Source organism: Limulus polyphemus, unplaced genomic scaffold (genome assembly GCF_000517525.1).
Source record: "Limulus polyphemus unplaced genomic scaffold, Limulus_polyphemus-2.1.2 Scaffold1604, whole genome shotgun sequence".
Taxonomy (NCBI): domain Eukaryota; kingdom Metazoa; phylum Arthropoda; class Merostomata; order Xiphosura; family Limulidae; genus Limulus; species Limulus polyphemus.
Window position 1 is genome coordinate 84,205 of NW_013667214.1, and position 20,540 is coordinate 104,744.

The window sequence follows — 20,540 nt, forward strand, 5'->3', positions numbered from 1 at the left end:
TTTTTCTTTTGAGTAGGTTCAAAATAACGAGTGTATTTTTATTATTATTATTTTAATAAAACTAAGAGAAGCTCTAAAAATTTTTTCTATGGTTTTAAATTGAGGTGCAATAAACATCACATTATTCAGTAAATTGTAAAAAGTGAGCTATTGTAATTTAAACTACTTCAGTGCCATTCCCTATAGAAAAAGTCCCAGTTTTTCAGTCTGGAAATCTGGTAACCCAAATTAGTAGTATATCATTCAACTTTGAAGAGTTGGAGATTTATCATTAAAACTTAAAAGTGTCAGTACTATATGTTATAATTTAGAAGTAATAATACTAGTAATATTTTAATAAATGAAGTATTAATACTTATCTTACTTAACATTAGTTTGTTAGTGAGATAACTTAAGAGAGACAGAAATTATTCATTGATATTGTGATGCTAGAGGTGAAATTCATGAACCGTTGTAAGACAGACTACTGCAAAAGCAAGAAAGATTTTAATAATAAAGCATGAAAGCTAAAGGTTTGAAGGCATTCTAATACTGCTCTAGTACTAACCATAAATTATGCCAACCACTGAACCAGTGATATGTCTGAGTTCTTCAAACAACTTGTTGGGCAACTTTCAGAAAACTGAGGTGTAACTTAAGTAGTTAAGATGTTTAAATTGATTGCTATTATATGAGAGTAAAAGGATTATAGAAGATCAAAGTGAACTTGTCAAACAGGAAATTAGAAAATCATTAAGAGTATACGAAAAATGTTGGCTGAAAATGTAAAAATTAACACTTAAGGATTTTGTTAAATACATTAAAGGTAAACAAAACATTGGGATGGGAGTAGAACCTTTAAGGGTTGATAAAGAAAGATGATTATTAGATAGCTGGGTTATTAAATTATATTATTTCTTCAATTTTTACTAACGAAGATATAAATGTAAAGTATTAAATTTGTATGTGAAAACTTTCCTTTGTCATAAAAATAAGTAAATTTTTCTTCATCAGAAAATTCTTGAATGATACAGAAGTGCTTAAGTTATTACTATTAAACTAAAATTTTACAAAAGTTACAAACTTGCATTAGCATTTTTGCATAGTGGGAGGTCACTCATTTGCAATTCTATATGGTTTTTGTCAGAAAATGTTTAAATGATCATTATTTTACTTTGTTGAGAGGAAAATTTCAGTATTTGAGAATACCAAAATATCATACATAATACTTTCAGCTACTGAAATAAAAAACTGCTGTCAGATAAAATTATGTTATTTTAACAGATACTCTGGGCCATCACTAGGGTATTTTGCATCCTAGGCAAGTTATTTATTTTATGCCCTCCACCTTCTCACCTATTTTGATCCACGGTTCTATAGCTCTCAAAAAACATACATAGTGATATTTTTTCAGTCGAAATATTTATTCATAAAAAACACAAAAAGTTGCAAACATAACTGCATACATTCTAATGCAAGACATACAGTACATGTATAAGAAACAAAGTTCAATAATCTGATGAATTTTTACAGTTTCATACTAAAGTTGCACCTTTTGTGCCTTTATGTTTGCAAATTGGCTAATCAGTTCCTTGATATCAAGTTTTTCATTGATTTCTTGCTCTATGGACACAGTTCCTAATCCAACAAGCCTTTCTTGCACCATTGTGGATTGAAGGTAACTCTTTATCAATTTAAGTTTTGAAAAACTTCAATCGCTGCTTGCAACAGTAACAGGCAGAGTAAGGAGTATATGAAGTGCAATAAATGTATTGGGTACACTGTCAATGAGGCCGCGTTCACAAATGAACTTCAGCACTGCAATTGCTGGAATTTCACTGCACAAGTCAGCGGCATCAATATCTTTAGATTCACCATGCTGCAACGCTGATTCTAGATTTACAAAGTGTTCCATCATTTCTATTTATTTCTTATCATGCAAATTTTTAATATCATAGAGAAAACCAAACACCGAACTCAGCTCAAACATTTGCTCAAATTGTTCTTCAGTTGATTGTATTGCAACATCATATACTGCAAAATAAAAGTTCACTTTGAATTTTTCTTTTGGGTCTTTACCAAGCTGGTCTTCTGCTTCATATGCAAATTGCCCCTTTCTACTCATGCACACTGGTTTTTAGTTCAAAGGATGTGGATATCTCTAACTCTTCTGCAAGTTTACAAGCATTAACTAATGTTTTTTCAAACCCTTGGTCACTTCTACATTCTGTAAGAAATTTCTTGGTTTATTTTAGTTGTTTGAAAGCAGAATGTATGTCATGTTCCCTTGCTTGAAATTGCTTACTTGTAACATTTACCTCAAAAAGAATATCATACCATACTGTCAGAGAAACCAAAAACTTGAAGTCATAAAGCCCATGTGCAAGAGATTTTGACTTGGTACGTGCTGCATTGCCAGACGATCCTGTAATGGTAGTGCCTTCAGCAATTTCCATAATTGCATCATAGCTATTGCCAGTATGGTAGCGAAGGGGTTTTAAGGCATCAATGCAACTCTCCCATCTTGTTTCACTTAAGGACTTCACTGTTAGACTTGGCACATGGTGAACCTGAGAAAAATACATAGATGCGCTGAAGTAAGTCAAAGAAGCTTGTAGCCTCCAAGCAACACCTGGCAGCATCATTTACAACCAAATTCTGAGAATGTGAATAGCAGGGAACAAATAATGCACGATGGTTAATGTCCATGATTCTCTTTTGCACATCATTATGTTTACCTTTCATGTTTCTGCCATTATCGTAACCCTGGCCATGTAAGTTCTCCAAGAATAATGACATTTCTTCAAGTTGATGAAGGATGCTTTCAGCCATGAAAGCACCAGTTGTCTTCTTCAATGGAACAAAAAGCAAGAAATGTTTTCTTACATTCATTTCAGCAGTTCTCATGTGTGTAGACTTACTAACATCTACAAGCGAATCATCATTGTCATCTGCTCAACATGGCTTACATCAGGTGTACAATCTAGGATCATTGAAAAATAATTTGCAGATTGAGCAGCTTTATTATTTTTTCTTTATTTGCATTAGTTAATAGCCATATCAGTTTGTTCTGTATGTCTTTTCCAAGGTAATGCACATGAGTTTTATGATCATTTATGTTATGCAGACCCTCATCCATGACTGGATCAAACAAAGCCAGATGCTCAATGAACTTCCAGAAGTTTCCATTACCTGCACTATATAATTTCTCATTTGTTCCACAAAATAGAAGGTTTTGCATATCAAGTATTCTCACTAAAGTAATAAGTCATTCCAATGCCTGCTGCCGATGTTTCTCTTTATGTTTAATCCCATGAATATTTACTTCATCTATAATTTTATTTTCCTCAACTGTAACTCCCATTCTTTCCAATTTTGGAAATTTTCTAAATGCTCATTGTTTTTTCACAAGAGGAGATTATTGCAGCTATATTTTTCCAGTCTCTTGACCCATTCCAAGCAAGTGTTGATAAACCAAATGCTTGCCTGCTGAAAAGTTTGCAACAAAAGCAAAACACAGGGTCTGTTGATACTGCATACTGCAGCCACTGATGATGTATTTCTTCCCCATTTGCAAGCCTCCTCTTACAATGATTAATAATTTTCTTTGATTTCCATCCTTAGGAAAGTGTAAATCTGTAACTTGTTCAGGTCCATGTTTGACCAGAATTTGTTGGAAATGCTCATTACATTCAAACCAGGTAGCAGGATCACTACAGTTCAGTTTACTTATTTGGTTGTAGGTCTGCATTCATCACTATGGTCATGTCTAACCAATTTCACATCTGGATTCAGACAGAATTTATTCCATGTGTCAGAGGTACTCTGATGTTCTTTATCCGGCTCAACTATTACATCTATGAGTACAGGTGCATGTGCTATTTCTACCTCAGAATCTATTTCATGTTGTGAAATATCTTGATCTTGAGGATGTTAGTGAAGATATTTCAGGAAAAAGCCCTCTTCCTTTGCTTGTTCCTTCTCCCTTTTTGCTTTTTGTTTTACAGTACTGAGCTCCAGATGGGTGTTTTTTATCTGCCATTTTTATTTTCACAACAAGATGGAGTCTGCCTGCGAAATAGCTGGTTAGAACTGTGAGAGTAATGGTTTTAGATGATTATAATGATGATTAAGGCTAATCTATGTTTTGTTTTAATATATAAAATAGTTTGCGATATCAGAGTCTTAGTTTATTATACACATACTCCTGGCAATTAGTTCTACACTGTATCAACACCAATACACGACTCCGTCTCTCTGCAACTCGCACAATGCTATCTATTATGCAACGTAATGGCACTGGCTGCATTGACTTGAGCTTACAATTATTAAAACAGTAAAATCACAATACAACAATCTAATACGGATATTAATTTTGTAGATGTGCAAAAGTATTCAGTACGTTAATACGGTTACTATTTAAGAGATTTTTACTATGTTAAGAAATTTTTCATATGTTATTTCTCCAAATCTCCAGAAAGTTTAGATGTGCAGCCTCTGATCAAGAGAGTTTTACTATGTTAAACAACTGATATAATAATTATAAAAATTTAAACATAACAAGAGCTGACCTCAGCACCGGATGCAAAAACAAGTGGCAGGAGCAGCATATTGACAGGGGCACATTACTTAATTGCACTTAAATTATACAGGAATTAGTTTGAATGCATACTTTTACCTCCCCTAACAGTAAATGATTGTTTGTTAGGAGAAAATATGACTCATTACACACTGATGTCTCAAAAAATATATGTTTTTGTATCCATGTAGTGTAAAGATATCAAATAATTATCATAAGCTGCTTAGTTGTTAAAAGTTCTCAAATTTTTTTTTGAAGTTATCACTAAAATGCATTCATTAGAATTGTTCTTCGTCTTTCCTATTTGGAGTTCAAAATTCTCCAAAATATTTCCGATGTTGTTTGTTTACTGCAATGGATTCTTTTGCAACTTTTAAAGTGGATATTTCTTAAGTGCATGCTTTCTTCATTGTGAAAACAATAGAAAAGAAAACTGTATTGGGGTTTTGTGATATGTTTTATGGTTTGCATTTCATGCTGGAACAAACTGCAGAGACCTATGAAAATATCTTTATCAAAGACTATATACTTGTTATTCGGAATACAGGAAATCAATAGAGAAATCCTGACACAGTTTTGTAGATTAATTTGTTTGTTAATACGTAATGGGGATTAGAACTCATAATCAAAGTGCCCAAAGATTAATATATTTAAATTATTTTCAACCTTTCATATTCCTCAGTAGATTCTGCATCTATTGATGTTTATTATTTGTAAGTTCATTACTTTATCTGGGATCTATGACAAGAAACTAGATTTCGTGACAATGAAGGGTTACACTAAACTTGGTACCTTTCTAAATATTTTGGTACGCTGCACTGTACAACGGGGTTGCCTTAATTATAACAATAACCAATGCTAAAACTTGGGATAACTAAACCAGCTGTTATGATATGTTTATTGAAAAATAATTGATGAACACAATGATTTATAATCATAAGGAAAATTTTTATTCTTGGTGGAACATACTACATGTTTCAACAGAACATTGATCTGTTTTCTTCAGGTATGATTAATACTAAGCTATTCACAGTTTATATAACGTTATGAAGACAAAAGGGTTAAGATGAAAATAATGTCAGAAGGTGACCGGATATAGTTAAAGGTCAAATCTGGTCAGTTGTGTGGGCAGTGAATAGAACTCAGCAAATACAGTTTATGTTGCTGGGACCATTATCACGGTTTAGGGAGAGATCATTAGCTCATAGTAGCAAAGGAATGTGCTAGCGAGAATCAGTCCTAAAGGTGACCCCTCCCCCTGATATGCTGACTGTTGAAAACAAAGTGACTATTCTTGAGGGCAAGATTAAGTAATTCTTCGAGCTGTTGGTGGTTAAAGCTTACGTGTATTTCATTTTTGTTAGGGAAAGTTCATTTAAGATTATTTGTATTGTTTCCTCAAGTGTAATGTTTGTGAATAAAGATTCAATGTCAAACCAAAGAGTATATACTGATCAGCATTAGTAATTTTAGAAATTTCTTGCACAAAGGAAATGGAATCTTTAAGTGTAAATTTGTTAGAAGCAAATTTAGCATAGGAACAAGAAACTTGTCCAGTTTATAAGTATGGGAACCGATGCTGGATAAAATAGGTCTCAAGGGGATGTTATTTTTGGGAAAGTTATGCAACCCACTTTCCTATTCTATCTGATTTGTTGTTTGCTGTTGTTTCTTTTTGACTTCATCCTTTTATTCTGTACTTAAATTAATCTTTACATAATGTTTGAACTCTATAAATAGTTGGTCCCTAATAGTATACCTTGTTAAATATAGCTTGCTGAAGATGGTATATGTACATTTCGAAACGTTCCAGAAGTAAATGTTTGTTACCACACACATGTAATATGTTCATTGCTGATGTCATTCTACTGTTTATCATTACACAAGGTATCTGGCAGGAACTAAATTTCCTAAGGCTAAGAATAGCCTACATCAACTGAATTATAAAAGTAGGAATAACACAGAAAATCATATTTCTGAAAAGGGCAGCCACTTAACTCCAGTGCCATTGCCTCGAAAGTGAACCAAAGCAAGAATGAGGCTAATGCACCGATACCTTAGGTTAGTCAGTAACATTGAAGAGAAAAAGAGTTCTAGTGCACTTCACAAGTTTTGTGTTATTGTTTTCCTGAAAAGGAAAGTTTTTTTAGTTTTTTTTTAACTTTTGAATCACTTTAGTTAAGGATGAAAATCGTTGTACTTTGACAATGTTGACAAGCAACACGAAGTGAACTTGGGTGCTCTATGGAAACTTTTTCAATTTTGTTTTTTTAGCTAGCCAATTTTTATGCTCCCAAGCTCCTTGCACCGCAGACAAATGCTTAGTTCGCCTAATCGTAGCACTGGCCCTGCAGATACTCTATATATGTCTGTAGTAATTAGCATAAATTGTTCATTGTTAAGGACAAAGCTGCACAATTGACCATCTATGTTGTGCCCACTACTGGTATCAAAACCTGATTTTTATTTTAACAAGGTGCTCCTTGTTGTCTCTCAAATGTTATGTAGATTATTAGTTTGAGTGTAAGAGGCAGTGGATGTGAGTTTCCTTGCACTGTGATGACAATATTAAACACAATAACTAAATATTATACTTGACTGTTATAATTTATTTTTATGTATCTTTGAATATAGGTGTCACATTTAAGCCTAATTTTCTTATTGGATACTTGTAATTAAAAAAAAAGAAAAAGATTTTACCCAAATTTTTATTCATTTAGCAGTTATCTTAAAAATATCATTTTCTTTTATACTGATGATGTCATTGAATAACTTACTCCACTAGGATTCTTCTTAAACGTGAATCTATACCAATGTGTAATGAGTTAATCATTTGTTCTTATCATTTTGTTCTTTGCTCTGAAACCATTAATTGTATTTTACAATTTATGTTTGAGTTAACATTGTGAATACCTTAGGATAATCTGTAAAACAGCACAAAAAATAAAGTCTATTGCATTATTACAAGTAAAACAATGGACTTGTATTTTTTGTGCTGTTTGGTGAAACATATCTTAATATATCTAAACTATGCATAGTTGTAATAATGAGCCACAAAGCCTAGAAAATATTCCCGTTATTTTAAACCTGTTACCACTAACCTGGCTTAGAAGAACTTAATTTTTTTTAATTGTTAGGTGAAAATACCTTTTTTTTTAATATTAAATCATTTTACCATTTGCACATCTTGAAAGATTAAATCATCCAAAAAATCCTTATTAAAATTATTAAATTAATTCTCAACATATTTATTAACTCAAACATATTTTCAAAATGCAACTTGCAGCTTTTTAGGTTATCAGTATAGAAAGTTGAAAAGGGACTGAGTGTGAACTTTTGAAGTACATTTAGCAGAAGCATCGTATACTTCACTGTGTCATATATCTTGTGATAGAAAAAGATGCTGGAAAAAGCAGGATGGGATACCTGCTTTAAGAAATATAAACTAAGAAAACTGCTTAAAGGTGAAATGAAATTTGTTTCATGTGTTATAGACCATGTATCCAGGATAAAACAATGCTATGTAAACTAAAAGACTTGTTAAATAGTGAAAATTCATATCTATTATATTCACACTACTATTCCATCTTAATTCATTATGTATACATAGGTTTCTTGACTTTTGATCCATATATTTCACAAAATTGTGCATTTGGCATTATGGTAAATGATTAGAACCTTTGGCTTTTTTTTTTACTTCTTTCGGTAGTAGAATCTGTTTGGATTTCCGGCTAATGCATTTCGTGCTCTACCTGTGGTTAAACATATTAAAATGACTTTTTTATAATCATCTTATTTGCACGTGTAAAAAAAAAATCTATATTTGTACACAACACCACCTCCTCCAGATAAAATGTAAATCTCCACTATTTTTTTCTGTTAACCCTATTAACAGGAAATTGATATAAAAAATTCAATTTTTTTTATGTGTTTCAATGAGATACTATTTGAATACTAACTGATAATGACATTGGTCACAGATCTTGCCAGTCCACCTTTGATAACTTAATATTTCATAATTCTTTTTTTTTAAAGTTGCTATATTATAGCTTACTTTCATTTTTCTGGATATATTCTGCTACTTCAGTCATGGTAATTTGAGGTCAAACAAACCTAAAGATTTGAAATTTTTGAGAAAACTTTGTCCAAATGAAGTATATTAACCCAGATGGAGACTGTATAGCAAGTTTGACCCTAGAAGATATGTAAGCTCCCTTATTTTGTTTTGTTGACCTCTTAGCATCATTTATCATTTGTTTATGATAGATTCAAACCAACCTTAAGGGTAAACAATGAAGAATATGAAATTATGATTACAATGTTTTCATCAGCACTGGTCACTTGGTGCTTATAATAAATAGGGTAGAAAAATGTCAGAGTTAGAATGTTTATGTAAAGAAGTGATTCATTGAAAATATATCAAAATGAATAATTAAATATTAACTTTTTTACTAATGTATTTCTTTATATAAATTTCTATTGTAAGATTTAGGAAAGTTTATAAATAAGATTGGAATCTGGAAATGAGGATACAATTTATTTTTAAGCTAATGTAATGTAAATGTTTGAATTTTGTTGTTGCTTCAATATTTTACAGCAATCTTAACTAGTTGTCACAATCATGTTTCATTGCCAGGTAAATGTAAAATATTTGAATCGGAACCTAACAAATTAAAATATGACAATAGTTCTGTTTTATTTGTGCATTCATCTTGACTTTACTCAATGTTTTCTCTTTCATTTTGTAAGAACTTAAATTTCCCATACAGTATCTTACCTCTCTCACATAATAGCTTTTCTCGAATTGTACTGCCCTCTATATCCGCAAATTTTCTATTGCCACTTGCCTTGATACTTCAACCTACCCTCATGTTTTCCTGTAAGGCAGCTGTGTGACAGCATGCAACAACCATCCACCAGTAATAACACGACACAACTCCTAGCACAGCTAATTCCGTTTATGTAGTTTAACTGAACTTCACTTTTCAATTGGCACTCATGGTGTTCAGAAGTATTTTTTGCTCATGCTTTACTCATGAAATTTCAATCAATAACTTGTTTTTTTTTGGAGAAGTTAGATTTTTTTTTTAGTTTGCTACACTTCAGTTCTATAACTTTTCGTTTGTACACCTGAATATCATGTGTCTTAATAATATTCTTTGACCTACCTATATGGATTTTTTACTATTTATACTCGTATCATGAATTCAGAGATTAATGTTACAACTACTACTGCTTCTGGTCCTACAGCAGTTACCCTTCCTTTGTCTACAATAGTTTCAGATCTGCAGTTACAGCCTTGGTTAGCCAGGAGTTGTCTTCTTTCATGCAGGCTTCAGATTGGCCTGAAGATTATCCTGACATGCCTTGTTCAGGAGTACCTGAGCAAGAAGGCAATGATTTCAGCAGCATGTTTTCTCCCCCATCCTATGCCACACAGTCATGTTTAGTTCCAGTCGATGTGCCCAGGCCTCCTCCTTTCAAGGAGTTGATGAACCAGGTTTGTTATGTTTTGTTATTGTCTCCAATTTCCTTTGATCCCTCTCCTTCCCTTTTAAATGAGACACCTTTGAGCCAATATCTTGTTCTCTCCCCCTTACAGAATATTGGAGTTCATGCCAATAGGTTTGTGGACCAATTACATTCTGAGGTCAGTATGCCTTGACCCTTATGTAATATGGAAGTAGTTGGATTCTTGGACTCTCTTCTGCCTCTGTGGGGCTTGGAACCCAATACTTCAGTTACATTTTCCCAACCTCAACTTTCCCATTCCTGCCTCACCATATCCTCCCTCTTTCATTCCCTTTCCTCAGTTCACCTTTTTTCTGAAGCCCTTCATCACTCCCCTGAGGGGTTTTTGGTGGAGACTCATGCCCTGATGTTTTCTACTTTGGTATGATTGTCCTCTTCTGCCATTTCCCTCCAAACATGGCTCCTCTGTTATTGTTGGAATCTTTTGGGTCAGATGCCCTTTTGTCCAATCTCCATTTACCCCAACCTCCTTGTGGGACTTGCATATGGCTTCTTTTTAAAACAAGATGTCTTTGGGGGGGCCTTTCTGACTCATTAGAATCCAGAGTCAACTCTTCATTGGCTTCCTGTTTCTCTCATCTTCCTCCTTCCTCTAATTTACTGGTTCCTGCTGCACTTTCAGTTTCTTTTTTGAGAAGTTGCATGGGTAGTTTGTCTAGTCTAGGTGGAGAAGTCATTTCTCTCCTTCCACTCAATACCTTATTCATCTTGGGGTATTTTTTAATTCCTGTCTCAACCAGACCCATACTTCCGCCCTTTGCCTGTGATCTATGGAGCCTCTGGTTCAGACTATTTCCTCCTCTTCTTCTTCTCCAACTGTGTAAGAGGTTCTGTCTCATTTGGGACCATATGCTTTGGAGGCCCTCATTCCTCTTGGCCGAGCTTGCATGTGACCTCTTCAGTGGACTTTACAAGATCAGTGGAACCTCGTTTAGGATCCATTAGATGCCCCAATCCATCTCCCTCCTTTCCTTCATGTGGACGTTGTGTGGTTTTTGAACAGAGAAAAAACCACGGTTGGTGTTCCTCTTCCTCCTCCTTGTCTAGAGGTGCATCTCTTCACAGATGCTTCTCTTTTGAGTTAGGGGTGCATATTTCAGGCCATTGGTCTACTAGTGGATTCATCTATGCATATCAATCTCTTAGAACTGCTCACTGTTCATCAGGGTTTGGTTCATTTCCTTCTATCTTTCAGGAACCGGTTGGTTATGTTCCATTCTGACAACTTCACAGTTGTCTCATACATCACTCAGCAAGGGGGCACTTGATGGGGGTGGAAACATGTTGGATCTCCTGTTTTGGGCCCACAGCCATCATATTCGATTGATGGCATGTCATATACCAGGTGCCCTGAATCTGGTCGTGGATTGTTTATCGTGCCCCAACTAGATTCTCCCTATGAAGTGGTCTCTTGACCCACATGTGTTTGGTTGGCTTTGTTCACAGTTGTGTACTCCAGAACTGGATGCATTTGCCACCACTTGAATTCCAAGTTTCCCAGGTGTTGGTCATCTATTCCACATCCTTTGGCTGTAGTGGTCAGAAGTGTGTGTATGTGGGAGGGGGTGCTACCTTTATGCATATACTCCCATTTATCTTCTTCCTTGTGTACTTGCAGTAATACAAGTTACTCTGTGTTGAATCCTCTTGGTGGTGCCTTTTTTGGCCAGCACAACAATGGTTTCCACTTCTGCACCTACTCTTACTGACTCCTTCTCTTCCTTTGCCCCTCTCACCCACCCTCCTTGGGCAACCTCAATCAGATGGGCTACATCCCTCCCTGCCAATGCTCTATCTTCATATAAGGCTTTTTTCTGGTCCTTTACAAGACAAGCTGGAGTTTCCCTACAGGAAACCCTTTCTTCATGTCAGTTTACATACACTAGTATGTCCACTGCTGTTGGTCTTTACATTGTTTTCCTCCATCCCATCCTTCTCTCCCACACCTGACTTCCTTCCTTACCAGGCTTTTCCACAAGTGATTATCAGCATTCCCTGTTGCTGGTTATTGTGCGGCTTTGCTGGCCACTTTCCATTTCATGAGAGTTCTCTGTGTCTTTGCTTCCCCAGTCTTTACCTATTTATTTTGTTCCTTCTGCCCTCGCTATCCCCCGCTTCCTACCACACCCTCCCTGATTAGAACCTCAGTGTTGTTCTCCATGCCATAACACTTCCTCCCTTCAAGCCTATGTCTTCCTGTTTCTTATATCGTCTTTCCTGAAAGACCTTTTACCTCCTCTTCTTGGCATGTAGATGTTGATGTTCAGATTTGTTTGCTCTCTATGTCTCTCCCACATTATATCACAGGTCCTATGTTATCCTTTACCCACCTGAGGGGGAATTTGCCTTCACTCCCATTTTCCTCTCTTCTATTTCTAACTTTTATCCTTGTTCCAATCTGGATCACCTCTTATGTCCTGTTTGGGCTCTTTGTTATTATGTAGCTAGCATAGCTCCCTTTCATGGTTCTAGTTTGTTTATTCATTGAAACCCTTCCCTTTCCCACAACATTTTTCCTATTACCTTTACAACTTGGATTCATCAGCTGATTCATCTGGCTTATTCTTCTCTTTCTCCTGATGACTGTACTCTTTTCCAAGTTTCTTCTCATCAAATCCATCACCTTACCATGTTGCTGGCTGCCTGATTTTGTTGTCCTTTAGAGGATATAGTTTTTGCTGACATGTGGAACATTCCTCATACATGTGTGCATCATCTGGCTCTTTCATTCTCTACATGTTACAGCCTACGTCCTATTGCCATTTTGAGCTCAACAGTTTCAGATTGAGTGGATAGGTGCCCTTTTTATACTATTCTTTTTTACAGGGGCCTTTCTCACTTATTCAGAAATCCACACTGTATGACCATTCAGGTCATTAACATCCACCATTAAGATGGGGTGTTCCGCAACACCATTTATAGGTTTTCCTCATGGTGTTTTGAGTTATAACTGTGTTTGATTCAAACTGTACACTTGTGGAATAACATAAGTAAAGCAAAAGAAGATTGCTGATCATCCCTCCTGCTCCTTGGTTTGGCTGTATTAGGAATGATCTGCTTATCAAAATAAGGAAGGTTTTGTAGTCACCCATTGCATTTTCTCCAGTGTTGCATTCCTGTGCACACTCCAATGCAATCCCCCCACACACACACAAATATTTTTTCAGTGCAGTATGGGAGTCCTTAGCATTTATCAGCTCCTAGTCATTGAGGCAGTGTACCATGGAGGCTTCCACCTGAGTGTGCTCAATTTTTTTTGGTTGAGACTACAGTGGTGGTGTACTGTCGGTGTAGATAGTGTATAGACACTCCCCTTGAACGGACCTGATTTACTATTCCAGATTCCAGCTGCTTATGAACTGGACAATTTCTGCCAAAATACAGTCACCCCTCTGGCTGGGCATCCTCCTTCCTACTCTCACCCGGATGTCAGTTCCAGGGGGATACTGGTGTTGGTTGGAGCTGGACCAGCCACAAAAGACCTACTCTTTCTGCGAACTGGAAAATTCATTCCCAATGCAACCTGGTTCTGGACTGGAGTTGAACTGCCACATTGCTGTCCACCTTCTTACCATTGTCCGGATGACAGTTTCCAGGATGTACTGATGTTGGTTGTGTTGGACATGCACACATGATGATCAGGTCCTTGGTACAGAAATTCTCCTTCACTTCTTCTTCCTGTGTCCAAGAGGAACAGCAGACAACCCTCTTCCTATCATGGGCCGGGTATTCCTTTCATGGTACTTATGATCTAATGTGCCCTAACCACTCTACACCAGGAGTCCCATCATTTAAATTATGGGGTTCTTCCTGTGAATTCTTCCTTATTGTGACACATCCTTTTCATGGGCAAAGAATCTACTTGGATGAAATGTTGTGCGGTCTTCCACAGATTTTCTTACATACTCTTTATTAACATGCCCATGGGCTTCCTTTGGGTGCTTTCTAAAAGGGACTTATCTAGGTAATGTTACACTGGTCCCTTCACCAGATCATTGTGAGATTCTAGCTATTATGGGAGGAGAGGTAAGATATTGTATTGGAAGTTAACATTTTCCTACACTGAATATGTATTTCTTATAGATTCTTACTCTTCTCACATTTTCCACCCATATCCCCACTTCCGGTTTCTTATCCTTTTCTGTTACTCAATCTCGAAGTTAATTTGGGCTAAGTTGCTAGGAGTTGTGTCGTGCTCCTATTGGTGGAGGGTTGTCAGATGCTTATTTGCATGCTATCATGCAGCTGTCTCATGTGAGGGTAGGTGAGAGTATCAAGGCTAGTGGTGAGTGAAAATTTGTGCATGTAGAGGGTAGTACAATCGAGAAAAGCTATTACATGAGTGGAGGTTAGAGTCTATCAGAAATACATTTTTAGTGTAGGAAAATGTTAACTTCTTGATAGGTGTCATGGAGACCCTGGGATTAAAACTATCTGAATATGAGCAACGGCTCTTTGGAGAGCTCTTCAGTTGTTGTGATGTTGAAAACCAAGGTAGAATTTCAGGCACTAAAGCCTCTGAGCTATTTATAGCCTCTCAACTTCCAACAGAAACATTGCACCAAGTGAGTTTTAGTTTTTCTTACATTTTAAAGAGAAGTTCTCTAAATTTTCTTGAATTAATGTTTGTTGTATTTCAATTTAATCTGTAAAAGACTGTTTCATTGTTTGAGGTCAGCATTCAATCATCTAGATACAAATCATAGATCAAAAGCAACTAAAATGTCAATATTTTTCAAATCTATTTTAAACAAGGGCTGTGAAATTAAAAACAAATTCTTCTCTAAGAGACAAAATGACACAAAAGTACTATATGCAGGTTGTTTTTTCAAGTTAGTAAAATGACAGTATATAAATATTTATGTAAAAAAGTGATTTGTAAGATGCAAAACACTGAAGCATGAATTTTCTTTTGCTGTATTCATTATATATATGTTATCAGTTGTTAGATGTTTTTACAGTGCAAAATGGATAAACTAGATGTATGTGAGTATAATTAAAATATGAATAGCTTAGATGTAAAATGCTGTATATCTAATTTTGTCATTTTGTGAAAATGGTATATTTTGTGATGGCTATAGTGTCAAAATAAACCATTACAAGTTATTATATGAAAAGTAAAAAAAAATTTAGCATTATTATTTATTTAAAATTTTACAAACCTCGTTTAGTTTTTCGATAAAATATTTTATATCAATAGACCTTTTTAGTGAAAATAATATATTATCTACTATACTGTGCTAGTAGCTTCTGAATTTCTGGGATATGGCATATATATTGTATTTTCCATCTGAAGCTCTTCATGTATATTCATTCATGTATTTTATGGCTTTTATTTTTTTTTGTCATTAGAATTGTACAGCATATGTATATATATATATATATACATATGTAAAACAGTTTAAAGCCTTTTGTAATTTTTATTACTATCAGGTTTCTATGTATATGCATGGATGGATTCTTTACAGTAGGTATCTGTGACTTGTTGATGATAAACTGCAACAATAAACAAACAACACACAGTCAACTTGTTTTAAAAGAATGTATATTAAAACAAGTTAAATGTATATACAAATGTTCGTTACACTGTTAGTTATCATAGTTGTGTCCAGAGCTTTAAGTAATCGTCTCTTCTCATTAAAGTCCACACAGGTTCAGTTACTTCAGAACACAATTTACAAGATGAATTATTTTTCTCTGCTCTGTCAATACAGTACGATTGGTGATAAGTTAATTTATGTTACACTGTTGGTTTCCACGGTTGTATCCGTAGTTTTAAATAATTGTCTTTTTTCATGAAAAGTTCACATAGTTTGTTCAATTACTTTAAAACAGTATTCACAAGGAAAACTCCAAATGCTCTATATATGGCTAAACTTACAAATACACAGTCTAGGTCTGTTTGACTATATCTCTCACTAACTTTGTCTTACTAACATACTCAAACTACATTTTGTACACATATTTATAGATTGTAGACTGACAGAGGCCTAGAATGTTCTATACGCTATGCATTAATACTAAATTGAAACAATGAAAATGTTTAGAAATTTTTAGTAACAAGACACAATAATACAACAAGTGTCAATGCACAACAGTTGAACCACACAACATATTATTCGTTTACAACTACCTACACAAACCTATGATAAACTATCACTTCTAAAAATAATTAAATTTAATATGCTATACTCAAATTAGAACAGTCATGTATATCTAACAATACACCTTTCTTCAAGAAAAATATTTATAGTGTCTTTTTTGTACTATACGCAAAGACTGTTTTCAATTCATGCACAAAGTCTACTCATACAGTCTGTACCAACATTTGCAGTCCCCTTGATGGCTTCAATAGGAACCTGTAGTTCTGGAGGTACAATGCCTACCCTATGATTCCCACACTGCCAATTTTGCACCTCTGGATGTATGCAAGTGGCTGATGGTCCATCCGGATGATGAACTCCTTCCTGTAAAGATAGTTCTGGAATTTCTGGATGATGAATATGATGGCCATACACTCTCATACATTTACGGAGTAGTTCTTCTCGCTACTCAACAGCTTTTTACTGTTGTATATTATTGGAAATAGTCTGTCTTCATGTTCTTGCAGAAGTACTGCTTCAATTTCAACATCTGATGCATCGGCCTGAATGATGAACGGTCTGTTGAAGTCTGGCATTCTAAAAATTGGCAACCTTCTTAACATGTTCTTCAACTTATGGAATGCCATCTCCTGTGGTTATTCCCACTTGATTTTGTTGGGTTGGCCTTTTTTTGGTCAGGTCAGTCAGTAGTGTAGCGACTTCAGCATAGTTTGGGATGAACTTTATATAGTATCCTGCTGACCCCAGGAAGGACCTGACTTGCTGCTTGGTCATTGGAGCTGGTGCATCTTGTATGTGGGTTACCTTCTCCTCTTTTTATGGCTATCTGTCAGTTACTCACCTTGTGGCCAAAAATGTCCAGCATAGAATAGCCAGTATAGCTCTTAGGTGATCTGATGGTCAGACCTACAGCTCTCACTTGCCTGAACAGCTCTCTTAGTTTTTCCAGGTGATATTTCCATCTCTTGGACTGGTAGCATCCATCTGGTGTCACAAAGGCTGTATTTTCTTTAGATTCTGTCTCCATCAGGATCTGCCCATAGGTTTGGAGTCAAATGTTGTCATGAGGTTCAACTTCTGGAAGTCTATACAGAAGTGGTTTGAACCATCTCTCTTCTTCACATTTACTACTGGTGAACAGTAGGCCAACTTGGAAAGCTCAGAGATTCCAGCTTCTAACATTTCTTTGACTTCCTGCTTGATCAGGTCTCTCATCGCATACAGCATCTGGTAGGGCTTTGCCCTGACTGGATCCTTGCTTGTGATCTTGATCTTGTGTTGCACAAGGTCTGTCTAGCCTGGTCTATCTGTGAAGACTTTTGCATATTGGCACAGTAGTTCTTGTAGGTCTTTCTTCTGCTTACCAGTCAGTTCTTCACTTATGTTGACGACCTTGTAGCTCTCATTTCCAAACAGTGGTATTAGGGGTAGTAGGTCTTCATCTTATATGACAAAGTCACTGTCTTTTGGTTCTGAGACTATAACAACAACAACTGCCATGTCCATCTGTGCTTCAATAGAAGTACCCTTTAGATCTTTTTTCTTCTCAAAGTACCTCTTCAAGAGATTGGCTTGGTAGATCTTGGTCATCCCATCCACTTTCACCTTAGAGTCTATTCTGTTGACCACTTCCTCTACCTTAAAAAGCCCTTTCTACTGCAGTGTGAGTTTGTTGTTTTCTGTAGGTAGCAGAACCAAGACCTTTTGTCAGACCTTGAAATGTTAATCCTTGGCCTTCTGGTCATAGAAATGCTTCTGACTGCTTTAAGCAGCATACAAGTTCTCTCAAGCAAGTTGATAGGTTTCCTACAGTTGATTTCTGAGGTATAACTCATACTTGTACATGTTCGTCACTTCTGACTCTTCTTCTCATGTCCGCAGCTCTTTCAATAACTGTACCAGACCTCATACTGTTTTTTTTGTACAGTAACTTAAAGGGTGAAAGTCCTGTACTCATTTATGGGACTTCTTGGTAAGCAAGTAATACTGCCTGCAGGTATCTACCCCAGTCATGTGGTCTCTCCTGGCACATCATCTTCAGCATGCTCTTTAAGACTCCATTGACTGTCTTACAAAGTCCATCACATTTGGGGTTGTACAGGGTAGTAAAGAGCTGCTTAGTGCTGATGAGGTTGCATAACTCTTGCATCAGTTCTGAGGTAAACTGGGTCTCTTTGTCACTCAAGACCTCCTTTGTAAAGCCTACTGTGCAGAACACTTCCAGGAGTGCTTCTACCACTCTCTCTATATCTGTCTTTGGCAGTGCTATGACTTCTGGGTAACATGTCGCATAGGCAACTACTGTCAGCACATACTGATTGCCCTGGTCAGGCACAGGTGCTAGTGGTCCCATTAAGTCCACAGCTACTCTACTGAATGGCTCTTCTATGAAAGGCATCTTGCCAAGTGACATCTAGGCTACCTTCACTTTAGGTATTGTCCTTTAGCAGATGTCACATGACCTACAGAATCTCGTCACATCTCTGGTGACCCTTGGCCAATGGAAGCTGCTGGTGATTCTGTCTGCCATTTTCTTTGCTCCTAGATGCCCTCCCATAATTGACTTGTGAGCCAGTTTCGTCACTTGAGTCCAGTATTCTGTTGGTACTATGATCTGTTTAACTTCCTCAATAGAACTGCCTTGATAGATCTGGTACAGCATTCTCTTCCAATCCTCTGTTCTTTAAGTTCTTTTCCCCTTTGTCTTCTGCTCAACTTTCTTCTGGGCACTTCCCCAAAGTTTCTGCAGTGGAGGTTCTTTCTTCTGTGCTTCCTTCAGTTCCCATAGACCTTCATTCAGGATGGCACATTTTGAGACTTGAATGGGCTTGATATTTTGCTTGATTTTCTTTTCTTGAGCTCTTGTGGTGACTGCAGATGCCTCATCAGTCTCCTTTCTGTCTGGTTCATTCAGACTTTTACTGCCAAACACCAAGTCATAGATGGATGACTTCAAACTCATAATCTCAGTCTCTCATATAGTATGGAGAGTCCACTTTTATTCTTGCTATAGGAAACGTTCTCACTTTCCCATCAATCAGTGCACACAGGTGTACCTTGCCCATCATCTGGCCATGAGATACTAGACTGGTTCTCACTGCTGCACTCAGTGTCTCAAATGAATTTCACTTTCTTGTCCCCACCATAGCCTTCACCTACTGGCATGTTGTGGTTTGTTGGCACCTCTCAATGTTTGTCACATAGCACTGTTGACGTATTTGTTTAACTTAAGCTGACCATCAATCACACACTGTTTAATCATGGTAATCACACTTCTTTCTTGTGGTGAATCTGATGAGTTGTCTTGATTCTGTTTCTTCTGGCAGCAACATCCATGGTGATAGTCACTCTTTTCTTGTTTTTTGCCAGCACCATTTTTGTAGGTAGCTCCAGCTGCTTATTGTTAATATTTCTGCTGCTACTTGTTGGTGACAGACTTGCACTTGCTCTCAATGTGCCCCATTTTATAACAAGTATAGCATATCTTCTTTCTTTTGGCTGTTAACGTCTTGTCACCTTTGGTAGCATCCTTCTCCTGGTCATCCACCCCTGATTTTGACTTTAGCTGGTTATTTCTTGGAATTGCCAGTTATACTCCCTCCATGGGCATCCATATACTGTTTTGAAAGCTTGATCCTCTCGTCCATGGTTTTGGGTGTTCTCTCTCTTAGGAACAGTGACATGTCAGTAGAACATGTGATCATGAACTGTTCACATATTAGTAGATCTGCCAGTCTTTCAAAACTTACTTCTCATTTGTTCTTGTCAGTCCACCTTGTGAAGTATTGCCATAGACTTCCCACAAACTGAAATACAGTTTCTCCAGTGTCAGGTTTGACTTTTCTGAACTTTGGTGAAAACTTTCCTCATTAGGTTCATAGCATTTTAGCAAGGCCACTTTTAATTTTTTATAGTCCATGACATCTTGTGATGTCATGCCCTCATACACTTGTAGGCCTTTTTTATGAGAATGGGGCTGAGACAGTCTGCCCAGATGCCTTTGTCCCTATTCTGACTTTGGGTGAATCTTTCATACCTCTTCAGAAAAGCATCCATGTCATCTTTCTGTTCATCACATTTGGGCAGCTTGGGTCAGCTGGCCCTGATTGTATTGTCCTTCTTGGGTCCTTCATCTTTCTGTTGGATGAGATTGTCAATCTCAGTTTGTGTTCAATTTTTCTCTAATTCAAGTCTCTCCTCTCTCTCCTTCTTCTTTTATTTTCAATTTGTACTCTTATTCTCTCTCTCTCTATTTCCATTCTTTATTTTTCTTTCTAAATGTGTATTCTTATTCTCTCTGTCCCTCTTCTCTGTTGAAGCTCTTCTATCTCTAGGTTTTGTTGATG

General features: G+C 36.3%; 2 protein-coding genes across 2 annotated transcripts in view; one reads left to right on the top strand and one right to left on the bottom strand.

Annotated features, from left to right (window-relative positions):
- Nucleotides 1-20,540, top strand: part of LOC106464275 (ralBP1-associated Eps domain-containing protein 1-like) — a gene marked incomplete at its 3' end in the record, with an annotated part of 88,806 nt that overhangs the window by 1,821 nt on the left and 66,445 nt on the right. Inside the window, exon 2 of the mRNA XM_022391982.1 lies at nt 14,495-14,655. Coding sequence (XP_022247690.1) covers nt 14,500-14,655 — 156 coding nt within the window. The remainder of the gene's footprint in view (nt 1-14,494; nt 14,656-20,540) is intronic.
- On the bottom strand, nt 1,904-2,621 carry LOC111086982. Its single transcript, XM_022391981.1, has 2 exons — nt 2,285-2,621; nt 1,904-2,109 (listed from the first exon to the last, which is right to left on the bottom strand). The coding sequence occupies exons 1-2, from the start codon at nt 2,619-2,621 to the stop codon at nt 1,904-1,906; spliced, it is 543 nt and encodes a 180-aa protein (XP_022247689.1).